Consider the following 14,200-nt stretch of genomic DNA (forward strand, 5'->3'; position numbering starts at 1 on the left):
CTGAAAGGAAAACATTTCTGTCTGCAGTACCTCACAGTGTCTTAGAGGAAGAAAAGTACAGTTACATGGCATATTTCTCACAAAATCTTTCGTGGCTGTGATTTTCTTTCTCTCCTCAAAATTAGAATATGTATACTGTACATACCTGAAAGTTGGTGTTATTTTAATTCTTCTTTTGGTTGCAAATAGAAAGGTTACATGAAACTCAATAAATTGCCAAAGTAATCGGTGAGAGATTTCTAGAAGAAAATGAAACATAAAACTAAACTTGTTAAAAAAAAAAAAGGTTTAAAAACCTCTGTATGTCAACGTAAGCAGATGTTGGTGTAGAATTTACAAGGATGAGAAGGCTATAAAACCTCCCTTAAGCCATTCACAGTTCATTTCAAGGCCAAGAACGCCCCCAAAATCTGTTTCTAATTTTACAGAAATCTTTTGAAATTTGGCACGGTTTTGAAAAGTCCGTGGAAAGAAAAAACCTTGTCCTAGCTTCGGCTTCCAACTCCAAAGACAGACTTGCTTCCTTTCAACGGTTTTCACAGATGCAGTGACCCACACTCCGAAGTCAGAATTAGCTGACTTTCACAAACATCTGGAAAAATGAAGGTTAGTATATGCAAACTCAGGTGTTGCTAAAGAATGAGTGCTGGCAGAATTAGAATTAAGTGTGAACAATGTTTTATATTGTTTAGAAGGTGAGGATTTGTCCATAAGTATGTACTTCCTGGAGTGGGTTGAGATTGGGAGATTATTCTAAATATACTGTAGAAACATTTGTCTGTGTGGAGCTGGAAAAATTCCAGCAATTATAGCCAGACCAGTGGAAGACAATCAAAAGTTTGTGTTAAGGAGAACTAAGATTTAACGGCAAACAAAATCTTGCCTTTTCTACTACTTAGCAAAAACTGTATGTATATCTAATTCATTTTTATTTTATGTAGACATGGTTAAAAATCGTATTCGGAATTGCCACTTCTGCTGTGCTTGCTTTATTGGTGATGTGCATTGTCTTACGTCCTTTGAGAGGTAAGAATTTTTCTCTAATTTGCTCTGTCAGCCTTGGAAAATGCACTAACACATGGTCACGAGTGACTGAACATTTCCAAAGTGCTTATTTTCCAAAGTAAGTCTGTTATTTCCATGAAGATTTATAAGCTCACAGATACGTTCTTGTGCAACCAGAAATCATGAGGAATTTAAGGCAGGAGTAGAAAGAGATTTTCAATATTATTTCAGCAATAGAAAAACCTAAGCACTTTCTGTATCATTCCCACACCTCCCCAAATATATACTAAATTACAAGCTTTGACAGACCTTTAGAGGCAATGTTTTTGACTAACGTTGCTTTCACGGATTGCCTCATGGAAGGTAAAACTGAGTATGAATTGAAAAGTTAAAACAGAAACGATGGCTTTGTGTTTGTTTGCTTTATTATGCGTCTTTTCAAAAATTTAGATGCAGTAGCAATGAACAATTAAATTAGAAAATGAAATACTATTAAGCAAGCATTATGTTTAGTGACAAATGAATTCTTTTAAAAAGGGTTTAGATTAACATCAACCTCCCTTTGCTGAAAGTTGGAAGATAATATGGAGTGATAGGGGGTAGTTTAAATTTAAATTAAGACTCTATTTACACATTATCCAGCAATATTAAAGGTATGTTTCTGTAAAAGTTATGAAGAGAAGCTCAAATTCTGAACCAAGGGAAAAACACAACAATAACAGGTCTTGTGCTTTGAGGGAAAAGTGTGTAGCAACAATTATTAAAAGCTTATAATAGCTAAGGTGGGGAATACCTTTGGTTAAAAGTTAACTGTCAGTAAAGGAAACTCAATGACAAATCTTTAGCTAAAGAATGTAGGAGTCCTAAATGATCCATTGCTTTAAAAATTAAAATACAGAAAATACTTTGAAAAATTCAAAATGCTCATGGGATTTTCACAGAATTACAAAATGAAGAGGTTAACCAATATGATGAAGGCATTGTACTTGTATTTTCAGTGTTAATCTTCAATCCATTTCCTGCTCTCTGCCAGCACACAATTGTTCTTGGGCTGTTGAGAGGTATTGTGTGCATCCATATTTTTTATATTTTTTCAAGTTAAAATTGTTTCCAGATCAGTGTTTTACCTCAGTAGCTTGGGAGCCATATTTCCCTCATGCTAGCAATTGTCAGGTGACATATTAGGTCCCATTGACCCGTTGAATGTCAATCTGTTCAGAATTACCTCCTGATTTTAAAAGGAACTCCCAGGACTTGAAATCAGCATGTTGCTCCCCCAGAAACGAATATTCTGAGGACAAAAGTGTATGGACTAAATTGTGAGCTGCTTCCATGTTCACAGGCAAGGATGGGTTTCCTTTCCACTTTGCACTTTGGAATTTGAGCCATAATTTCTAATAGGAAATATACTATAGTTACACATTTACAAATAATATGTAAGTATACACCCACATAGATATTTGTGTAACCCTATATAATAAAACCCTAATAGGCAAATCAACCGAATGGTGGAATGACCAGTCGCTATGATGTGCACTGACCACCTTGGGGCAGATGCTCAACACAGGAACTTCCCCTGACTGGGAGGGAGGTGACCTGCGGCAGCGATTGGTGGGTGGTGCCAGGCTGCCAGCCAAGGTGGGTGCCAGTGGGGGCCCCCCAATCACCCCGCCTGCCAGTCGCCCCACAGATGGCCCTGATCACCAACCAGGCCTAGGGACCCTACCCTATATATTGGGAACAGTCTCTTAGATTTAAAAATTAAAACCTGGCAAAGCTACTCTAACACTGAAAAAACAGGATGATGCAGCGATGACATGCATCGACTCTGGCTTGCACATTTTGTGGTCAGCCCTGATTCTGACACTTATAACTGTATGTCAAAGCCAATTACTTAACTTCTCTCTGCTTCAGTTTTCCCACCCATAAGATGGGAAAACGGTACTACTGCCTCAGAAGGATCATGTTATGTACTACGTTTTATAATCAGGGCAAAAAAATGTAGCTGCCCATACAACAGCGAGATGTCTTCCACCTGTATGAAAAGTATGGTCACTGTTGCATGCAGTGTCCTGGATTAGGAGAGGGATGTCTGACTGCCAGTTTAGACCTGACATCTCCCAAGGGGTCCTGGATTGCAAGAGGATGCAGGCTGGGGTTGAGAAACACCCCCCCCCCCATGCATGAATTTTGTGCACCAGGCCTCTCGTTATTTATATACCCAATCCTTACCTTCTCTCCAAGTTTAGACATGTATAACATGTACATAAATGTATGTTATAAATTACATCTATACTAATAAAAGGGTAATATGCTAATTAGGGTGGACATCTTCCAGACATCCATCTGGGCAAAGCCACAGCTGCTGTGAGGCATGGGGATCAGGCAGCCATGGGCTCAGGCAGCTGAGAGGCCTGGGGCTCAGGTAGCCGTGAACCCCGGCGGCAGGCAGTGGCAGCAGCAGCAGGGTGATGGGGCGGCGCCTTCCCCTGATCAGCCCAGTCGACTCCCGCAGATGGAGGCCAGACTGTGGCTTATGCCATCAGTAGGACATCCCCTGAGGGACCCCAGACTGTGAGAGGGGGCAGGCCAGGCTAAGGGGACCCCCCCTCCCCCAGTGCACAAATTTTTGTGCACCAGGCTTCTAGTATATTATAAAAATCGATGTCATTTAAAACCTAGTTTTTTGTTTCAACTAATGGGATAATTTTCAGAGCAAATTAATTTCCTTGTAGAGTGAAGTAATCAAATTACACTTTAGGAGGAATTTTATTACTCATTCAGAAACAGAAAAATTATTAAAAAGTTGAGAATTATATTTTTTGCCCATAATACCATTCTCTTTCTATTCTAAATTGGCTGAAAAACTGCTCAGAATGTCACTTAAAGACTTGTACTGGAACCATTCACTCTGCAAATTTGCAGAGTAGACCAGGAGAAGCCCTCCTCCCTCCAGGCAGTGGATAGACAGCCCTGATGTGAAGTGGATCCTCTGACCTCCCTCCTTCTTCACACACCCCACTCCTCAATCACCCTTAGTCTAGAGCTTTGGGTCCAGTTCTCACTCTCACAACTGCCCAATGCCTGGTGAGATAGGATCTAAGGTGGCAAAGCAGGAGAAGGGAAAGAAGAAGGAAGAGAAGGAACAGAGAATTCGAAGCGAAGGAAGCTTCTAGTTGGCCTTTTTAAGCTTTCTCAGAAATTCCATTACCTCACATTTACCTTAGATGCCCTTGTATTCTTAGCCTAGTATTATGTGCTAACATAACATAAGAACAGTCTTCTTTGGAGAAAGTTAAAAACCCACTTCAGAAACATTCATTTATTTATTTATATATTGAGGAATTAAGTCCCATTGACCACCTGCCCATCATTGTGCCAAGTGCTGGGGAAACAAAGATGTAGCAGTCTAGATTTCCCTCTGAAAGTCAGGGCAAGAATCCAGAGTGGATGCATGGCCTTCACCACCAACAGGAGATCAGGGTTTCTGTTGTTCCCCACCAGGTCTAGGTCAAAGAAGAAATGACAGGGGCTTTTCTGTGGAGAGAGGGGCCCAGGGAACACCAGCCTCAGGATGCAAAGAGCTGTGGAGAATTCAGGCAGAATTTTATGAACAAATAGGAAAATGCGGTGGTGAAATGAGAAAAATCCATTTAGATCACTCACATAGTAATAAAAATAAGGGACAACTTAAAAAAAAAAAACTTTCAAAATTTCCCATTTTTATTTTCACCAAATGGAAAACACATATGGGTTTCTACCTCTTAGTCCCAGGCTGTCCTCCTTGGCCTTAGCCTATTCCCCTTCAACTGATTTCTCCTCCTGCCTTGATTTACTTTCTCTCGCCTTCCCAAGCACCACCCTTTTTCCTGTGTGAAGATGCAACCAGGCTGAGAGTGGAAACTGAGCTCCACACCTTCCCCTCAATTTTGTCAACCCCCGAAAGAAACACACGGGCCTTGTTTCAAGAGATTTACTGAGGTGACAATAACAAAAACCAAAGAAACAGAAAACAAAAATTGGAAAGTGACAGAGGCTCCAGAATTTCCAAAGTAAATTCTATATGGCCTTGCTTCATGATTTACAGTTTCTGAATTCCTGGACCTGCCTTTGTGAAATTCATTTGTGAAACAAAATGTAGGAGTCATCTACTCTCTCGTGGAATTCTACCGAGTATTGAGTTTCTTATATGGTGATGAGCAAACACTCAATAAATGCCAGCAATTATTTTTCTATAATTTCTAACATGCAGTAGCGACTTAATAAGCGACAGCTAGAATTTTACTGTATTCTTCATCCTCATATACATATGCACACAAAGATGATGACTAGGCCCCTCTGTGCGATATCCTTCAATTTCAACAATGTTCTTAATTCTGAGTGTGTGTGTGTGTGTGTTGGCGGGGGGGTGGGGGTATGTCTTTATCCTTGGGTATCATTCCTGTTCCTATTCCCCATCTCCTTAGATCAAAAATAACAAATATTTTTTAGAAACGTTTGTGTACAAGGAACTCATAGGAGACATCAGAAGTTCTGAGGCAAAAGAAGAAAAGAAGAGAAAAGATAAAGGGAGTTGGGGGAGGGGTGAAATGGAGAATGAAGTGGAGTGAAAGAAACAAAGGAGGGGAGGTGCCTTTTAGATCTCCCTGCAATCCTCTTGTCTACCTTTAAACACTTTTCCTCTTACTGTTGTTGTTTTGGGCCTGCTGTGTTTTATAAAACTTTGTAATAGTCACTAATTTTTAAAAATCAGAGGGTTTCATATAAAAATGTGTATTTTTGGCTTCTCTTTAAATATTAAATCTGGCAGCATTGGGCCCATGGTAATAGCTAGCTAAGAAGCAGGTGCCTTCAGATGGGCAATGCTTCCTCCAGTTTCCCACAACTTTCTATTTAATTATGTACAAGATGCCATATTCATCACAGTATCAGCCTGACGTCGATAAACATTGAATGTTTAACCCTTGGACTGAAAAAAACACACACCAGAAACGTATATGATGCCTCCTGGGATTAAAAATAACTACTAAATATGAAAAACCTGAGATTAGTATCGCATAGTCATCCATTATCCACAATGTCCAGTCCACTGTGGCCCCTGGACACTTTGATTATTTGTCCAGCATTATTTATTAAGTACTTTCCAGATATCAGCCTGTTGTCTAAAGCATGCATGACAAAGTCTTTACCTTTAAGAAAGAACAGTTTGATAGTAAATAGGTAAACAAATTAACAGAATATTTCAAATTCTTAAAAGTGCTATCAAGACAAACTGGAGTGGCCCAGCCAGTGTTGCCCAGTAGCTGAACATCAACCTATAAACAGAGGTTTGATTTATTTCAGAAGATATGTGAAATTTAGATAGAAAACAATATTTTGTAAAAAGAAATATAATTTAGAATGTCCGTGTTTTAGTCAGAAATCCATTGTTATTATTATTGTTACTATTACTATAACCTCAACAACTACTTTTTAGAATATAAGATATATGTGAGATGAAACCATCTTCACAGGAGATGAGAATATGTTTTTAAGGCTTGAAATGTTCCCAGTATCAACATTTAGAACTGTGAAACAGACTTCCTCAAACATCCTAAGAGTTTTAAGCTTATTTATTCACTGTTCTTTTGGAGGAAATATGGAGAAGTCTAAAGGGTTTAGAAAGTTCACAAACATAAAAGAGCTTTTGAGGTGAGGGTAAATAAATCAACTTTGCAGATTATATTTCTCTAATTTGCCCTTGGATTTTAAAATCACAGAAGATGAATCTTGGCAAACTTTCTTTGAGTTCTGCCAAATTTTAAATAATTTGGAAAATAATCCAAGTCTTTGGATGATTTCCATAAAGCAGAGGAGGTTACCTGTCTCCTATTCCCAAAGCAAATTGTGTTACAACTTATACAAGAATGGCTAGTCATAAATATACCTTGAGAAACACGTGTTCTAAAGCTCAAATCAAGGATGTGGAATCAGAGCTCAAAGTTCTTAAGAAAGAGAGACAGTCATGCAGAGCTTTAAAATACAGCAATAATTAACATAGTAGGCACAATTGAAATGATATTTTCATATAATATTCAAATACTAATTAACCTTTTTCAAATTTATTGCCTTTTTTTGTTGTTAATCCTCACCGGATGATATTTTTCTATTCACTTTTAGAGAGAGTGGAAGGGAAGGGGAAAGACAGAAAGAGAGAAAGATTGATGTGAGAAAGACACATTGGTTGGTTGCCTCCCACACGTGCACAAACCAGGGCTGAGGATTGAGCCTGCAACTGAGGTATGAGCCCTTCACTGGAATTGAACCTGGGACTCTTCAGTATGAGGGCCAATGCTCTATCTACTGTGCCAAACTGGCTAGGGCTTACTGCCTATTTTAAGTAGAGAAAAGAAGTTATTGTTCATTTTAGTATCCTGGTGAACTTACAAAAATTATGTAGTATAAACAGAATAACAAAATCCTTTTAAACCTTTATTCCTATCCTATATAATAAGGAGGAGATATGCTAATTCACTGCCCCACCCTCAAAGATGGCGGCGCCCACAGCCAATAAAGAGGGGATATGCTAATTGACTGTCACGCCCTCAAAGATCGCGGTGCCCACAGCCACAAGATGTCAGCACCCAGTCCCCTCAGCTCCCCAGCCGCCCAGGGCCGCCCGAGGCTCAGGTAACCAGAGCCAGCCAAGGCTTGCGCTGCCGGCAGTGGCAGCAGCAGAGGTGTGATGGGGAGTCGCCTTCCCCTTATCGCCAGGTAGCCTCCCGCCCCTGAGGGCTCCCGGACTGTGAGAGGGGGCAGGCCGGGCTGAGGGACCCCCCCTCCAGTGCATGCATTTTCATACACCGGGCCTCTAGTGAATAATAAAAAGCAATTCTTAGTGTCTAAATTAAAATTTTTAATACAGATTATGATTTTATAGTTGGTAGAAACACTGATGTGATAGGATTCTTTAAAAAAACAGAATATGCCTGGCCGGAGTGGCTCAGTTGGTTGAGCAACGCCCTGTGCACCGAAAGGCTGCCAGTTCAGTTCCTGGTCAGGGCACATATAGAAGGCAGCCAAGTAGAGGTGACAAGGAAGAACTTTAATATACAGGTCTGGAATTCAGAGGAGAAATCCAGTGGGGGTCAGGTCAGGTGATGGGGTGAGTCAGCCTAGAGCAGTGGTCGGCAAACTGTGGCTCGCGAGCCACATGTGGCTCTTTGGCCCCTTGAGTGTGGCTCTTCCACAAAATACCACATGTGGGCGCGCAAGTACAGTGCAATTGAAACTTCGTGGCCCATGCGCAGAAGTCGGGTTTTCGGCTCTCAAAAGAAATTTCAATCGTTGTACTGTTGATATTTGGCTCTGTTGACTAATGAGTTTGCCAACCACTGGCCTAGAGATATGTGATGGATACCCCAGGAGAATGAAATGGCCAAGAACAAGGGCTCTTCCTCAGACCCCACATAACACCAATATGAGCCATACCACAATGTAAGGTAGAGATTAGAGGAAGATGAGCTGGCAAAGGAGACTCAATGGTCCTACATTTCCAGGAATAATTATTCTACCTCCCTTGTGTGTTGCTTGCTTTTTGATCTAATTTTTGTTTGGTTTGTGTTGCTGTTACTGTTATTTTATTACACATGTTCTTTCGCTTTAAATCATAGTATAGTGATAAAGTGCCCAGCCTCTAAAATCAGATGGAGCTGGATGTAAACCTCGGCTCTGTCATGTATTAAGCAAGTTACTTTGCCTCTAATTCCCATGCCCTAATCTGTAAAATGAAGTTGATAACAGTCCATCTCAGAGAGGTGAGTGAGGATTTCAAGGACCATGCATTTAGAGTGCTTGGTACTTACGAAAACTTCATCAATTACAACACTTCCTATTATTAGTTTAAAGCTACCTCAGATCCATTTGTTCCCAGTTGTCAGCTTTTGCCCAAATATATTAGTTTTTAAAGAGTAGTTTCTACACTCTAAAGTTTCCTACATTTGCCCCTGTGGTGCTTACTCCAGAAAAACAATAAACAAACAAACATGACTTAAAGCAATGGCTAGAGATGATGCCTCCTTACCAGTATAGATAGTTTCTCTGCAGACCCAACCCACGTCATTTTCCTTGGTGTGGCTTATTTAGCATCAGTTCAGAATCAAATACGGAAATGCGAACAAAGGGACCCTGCCATTTGTGTGCCCACTTTAATAAACCATATTTTCTCATTTAGTTTGTGATAAATATTAGAGCTAATATTGAGTGCTTCTGCTCTGGCACTTATTCCCAATTTTTCAGGACTAGAAAATTAAATGGCAGAAATAGAAACAGAATCTTAATAAAGTCTCATTTTCGGTTCTTATAAGTGTATTTCTAGTATCACATGATCTCACTCATCTAGGGGAAATAAACTGATGAACAAAAACAGACCCCGAGACAGGGAAGCATCGATCAGACTGTCAAACCTCAGAGGGAAGGTAGGGGAGGGTAGGGGTGAGGGGGAGAGATCAATCAAAGGACTTGTATGCATGCATATAAGCCTAACCAGTGGTCACGGACAACAGGGGGGTGGGGGCATGCGTGGGGAGGGGTTTGGGATGGGAATGGGGGGATGAGGACAAATATGTGATACCTTAATCAATAAAGAAAAAGAGAAAAAAAGAATAAGCAGGAAGTTTTAAGAAAGAATTAGAATAGTGAATCATTATTTGTGAATCATTTCTGTGAATTGTAATTTCTTGGATTCATAATTGAAGTAGTTTTCAGCTTTGCTTTAATAAGTGCAAATGCAAATATATAGTTAATTAGATTGTTTAAGCGGTGTATGAGGAACTGAGCTAAAAAGATGGACCAAGTTAACTCTAAGGACACTGTGAGTAATTCAGTGTTAATCAAGGAAGTGTCAGTTACATATAAAAGAGAGATGTTTTCAGAAGTCATTCCTACTCCAGCTCAAATATTTAGAGTTTAAAAATTACACATGTCAAAACTAAGCTTTCAAAACAATCAAAGGGTTATATTTCAATGTTAAAACATTATTTGGGAAGGGGCATGAAAATCCAGTTATTCATTCAATAATTATTAGTGGCATCTTTTTCAGGTGACTGGAACTTGTTTAGTCATGGGGATACATTTTATACTGATTTACATACACACACACATTCACGACACTAGAAAATAAAACCCCAGTGCTTTCCCGGCAATCTTGTTTAAATCTAATCTGGGCCAGAATCAGACCCTTTGCCCTTTTACATTCTTCAAGGATCGGCAGAGGAAATGTACTTAAGAAGAATCCAACTGAGTGTAGCTTGAAAAGATAGTGGGCAGGAGGACTGAATAAGGGTATAAACATTATAGATCATTAACATTCCTTGAAGGCCACGATCAACACTTAGTTGTGGGGAATCTATATCCATGAGGTATGGGTTGCTAGTCAGGCCATGCCCATCCACATACAAGAGTTTATAGGCAAAGGACATCCCAATTTTAGGCACAGGGTGCAATAAAGTACAATTCACTGAATAGATTCAGTGGAATCACTAAGTTTGGATTCTTTGCAGAAGAATATCCTGGGGGTATAGGTAAAAATGAAAGTTAGCAGGACCTCATCCCCAGAGATTCTGAACCATTAGGTTTGAGATAAGGACTAGGAATCTATTTTTCAAATTGCATCCAAGTGACTCCAGGGACTAAATTTGGATACATTTTTTAATTAGGGCATATCCAGGTTGAAATTTACCAATGGACAGGAGGGTAGAGAATAAGGTGAGGTATATCTTTGGGGGGAAATTAGTGAAAATAAGTTAACATAAAATCTGTCAAGTTAATTTATTTTTTTCATTCAAAAATATTTATCATGCCCCCACTATATGTGAAGCATTATCCTAGCTACTGGGCATATGATAGTGAGAAAAATCAAATACAGACTCTGTTCTCATGGATAAAGACCTATCCCTTATACAATTCACATAAATATAGAGACAAAATGTTTATACTCAATAAATTGAGCTAAGTGTTGAGATAGCAATAAGCCAATAGCATTTTCATAGAGCCCATTTCTGCTGATGGCTGGTGGTAGCAGTCAGCATTAATAATGCAATGAAACATTACTATATTTATAATCTTTCTAAGTATACAAAGAACCAGAGCTAAGATTGGAAATTCCAAGTAAACTTTATGTTTTATACCTCTGAATATGTGACCTAATGCAACATCTCAGAGCAGACACATTACTTCATTACATCTATGAACAGAAAGAGCAGAATGACTAAATTAGAGTCTTCCCATTTGATTTGGTATCATTCTGAGCCCCACCTGACTCCAGCATAATCAATCACACCTCTGAGCCTCTCCTGCACCACATGAGAGGTTCGTACTCACCAAACCCAAATCTGTGCATGAGCCCTATTTCTGAATAGATATAGCTGGCTCCTCTGAATATATTTTCTGTACATCTACTCATTGCTTCTTGGGTGGTGGTGTGGCTTATTATCATCATGGTAATTAGTAGTATAATTAATGCATGATTAAAATTGCTATATAGGTAACTTGAGTCATAACATGACATATGCTAAGTTCTCTATATAGATTATTGGCATTTATAGCTACTATGAACACATCCAATATACTAAAAGGCTAATATGCAAATCAACTGAACGGCAGAACAACTGGTGCTATGATGTGCACTGACCACCAGGGGGCAGATGCTCAACTCAAGCGCAGCCCCCTGGTGGTCAGTGTGCTCCTACAGGGGGAGCACCACTCAGCCAGAAGCCCTGAGTCGGGCTCAGAGCTGGCGAGCACAGCTGTGGTGGTGGGAGCCTCTCCTGCCCCTGTGGCAGTGCTAAGGATGTCCGACTGATAACTCCCAGACTGTGAGAGGGCGCAAGCCAGGCTGAGGGGCCCCCCCACCCTGAGTGCACTAATTTTGTGCACCGGGCCTCTAGTTTAAAATAAACGGCTCACTAGGAACTAATATAAAATATACTCTCTTGTAAATTTCCTGGATAATCTAAATAAGAGGTTATAAAAGAGTAAATAACTAATCCTTGACAATTTTTGAAAAATTTGATAAGGATCAGCACAATTATTAATTATAAGAAAAGAAAAATGTGTAGAAGTGGTATTTGAAAACTACTGTTTTTATAAATTTTACTTATCCATATATGTGATATTAGTACTAACTGTATTTATTATCATAATTATGATATTTCAGTTAGAAGACTGCAGGATGACCAAAATGTTCCAAGTACAACTGTTAAGTTTCATCCTATCTAATAAAGACAGAATATGCAAATTGACTACAACTCTGTGACAAAGTAGGCGGTGCCCACAGCCAATAAGGAGGGAATATGCAAATTGAAACAACAAGGCAAGAGGCGGAAGGCGGCTCTGGCCTGAGTGAAGGCAGTGCTGGCAGCCAGGGGAAGGAAGGCCTATTCTTGCACGAATCTTCGTGCATCAGGCCTCTAGTATTAGAATAAAAGTAAATATTAACCTTTTGCACTCGGATGTCGAGTGTGACTCGACACGGTTAGCATTAGAATAAAGGAATCAAGAAAAAAGCAAGTGAGTGCAAAGGGTTAATATACTAAAGGCCCGTTGCAGGAAGATTCCTGCAAGAATAGGGCTTCCTTGGGCCTATTCCTGCAAGAATAGGGCTTCCTGCAGCTGGAGCGAAATAGGGCGAATAGGGCTTCCTCCACTGCCTCGCTCCTTCCCGTGTCCACTGCCTCACACCCTCCCATGTCTGCTGCCTCTCTCCCTTCCGTGTCCACTGCCTTGCTCCCTCCCTTCTCCACTGCCTCACTCCCACCTTTCTCCGCTGCCTCGCTCTCTCCTTTCTCTGCTGTCTTGCTCCCTTCTCCACCGCTTTGCTCCCTTCTGCAGCGCTTGGCTTCCTTCCACACTGTCTTCAGTCTTCGCCCAGTGATTGCGTATGCAAATTAACCACCATGTTTGTTGGGTTAATTTGCATACTTGCTCCTGATTAGCTGGTGGGTGTAGTGGAGGTATGGTCAATTTACATGTTTGTCTATTATTAGTTAAGACTAGAGGCCTGGTGCACGAAATTCATGCATGGGGGTGTGTGTCCCTCAGCCCAGCCTGCACCCTCTCCAATCTGGGACCCCTCGAGGGATGTATGACTGCCCGTTTAGGTGTGATCCTACCTCTCAAAATCCAGGACTGCTGGCTCCCAACTGCTCGCCTGCCTGCCTTCCTGATTGCCCCTAACCAATTCTGCCTGCCAGCTTGATCACCCCCTAACCACTCCCCTGCCAGCCTGATTGATGCCTAACTGCTCCCCTGCCAGCCTGATTGCCCCTAACTGCCCTCCCCTGCAGGCCTGGTCCCCCCCCCCAACTGCTCTCCCCTGCAGGCCTGAGTACCCCTAACTGCCCTTCCCTGCAGTCCTGGTTACCCCCAACTTCCCTCCTCTGCCAGCCTGGTCACTCCTAACTGCCCTCCCTTGCAGGCCTGCTCCCTCCCAACTGCCCTCCCCTGCTGGCCATCTTGTGACAGCCATCTTGTGTCCACATGAGGGCAGCCATCTTGTGTGTTGGAGTGATGGTCAATGTGCATATTATTCTTTTATTAGATAGGATAGAGGCCTGGTGCACAGGTGGGGGCCAGCTGGTTTGCCCTGAAGGGTGTCTCAGATCAGGGTGGGGGTTCACTTGGGGCATGGGGCAGCCTGGGAAAGGGTCCTGTGGTGGTTTGCAGGCTGGCCACGGCCCCTGGTGACCCAAGCAGAGGTCCTGGTATCTGAGATTTATTTATCTTCTATAATTGAAACTTTGTAGCCTTGAGCAGAGCCAAGCCTCCTGCTTGCTCTGTGGCCACAGCCATTTTTGTTGGGATTTATTTATCTTCTATAATTGAAACTTTGTAGCCTTGAGTGGAGACCAAGGCAGGCCAGGGCTGTGGGAGCTTGGCTTCCTCCATCACTGGGGGCAACTCAAACCTCCTGCTCTCTCTAGCTCCATGGCTGCCGCCATTTTTGTTGGGATTTATTTATCTCCTATAATTGAAACTTTGTACCCTTAAGTGGAGGCCTGGGCTGACCAGGGTGTGCGGAAAGCTTGGCTTCCTCCATTGCCGGGGAAACCCAAGCCTCCTGCTTGCTCCGTGGCCTCAGCCATTTTAGTTGGGTTGATTTGCATACTCACTCCTGATTGGCTGGTGGGCGTGGCTTGTGGGTGTAGTGGAGTGATGG

General features: G+C 41.4%; 1 protein-coding gene across 1 annotated transcript in view; it reads left to right on the plus strand.

Annotated features, from left to right (window-relative positions):
* The first annotated feature begins 472 nt into the window (after positions 1-472).
* FAP (fibroblast activation protein alpha) overlaps positions 473-14,200 on the plus strand; it is a 71,616-nt gene continuing 57,888 nt past the window's right edge. The window contains exons 1-2 of the mRNA XM_079783270.1: positions 473-606; positions 942-1,026. Of these exons, the coding sequence (XP_079639396.1) occupies positions 601-606; positions 942-1,026 (91 nt within the window). The 5' untranslated portion in view covers positions 473-600. The remainder of the gene's footprint in view (positions 607-941; positions 1,027-14,200) is intronic.

Source organism: Cnephaeus nilssonii, assembly GCF_951640355.1.
Source record: "Cnephaeus nilssonii genome assembly, chromosome: 10".
Classification (NCBI taxonomy): domain Eukaryota; kingdom Metazoa; phylum Chordata; class Mammalia; order Chiroptera; family Vespertilionidae; genus Cnephaeus; species Cnephaeus nilssonii.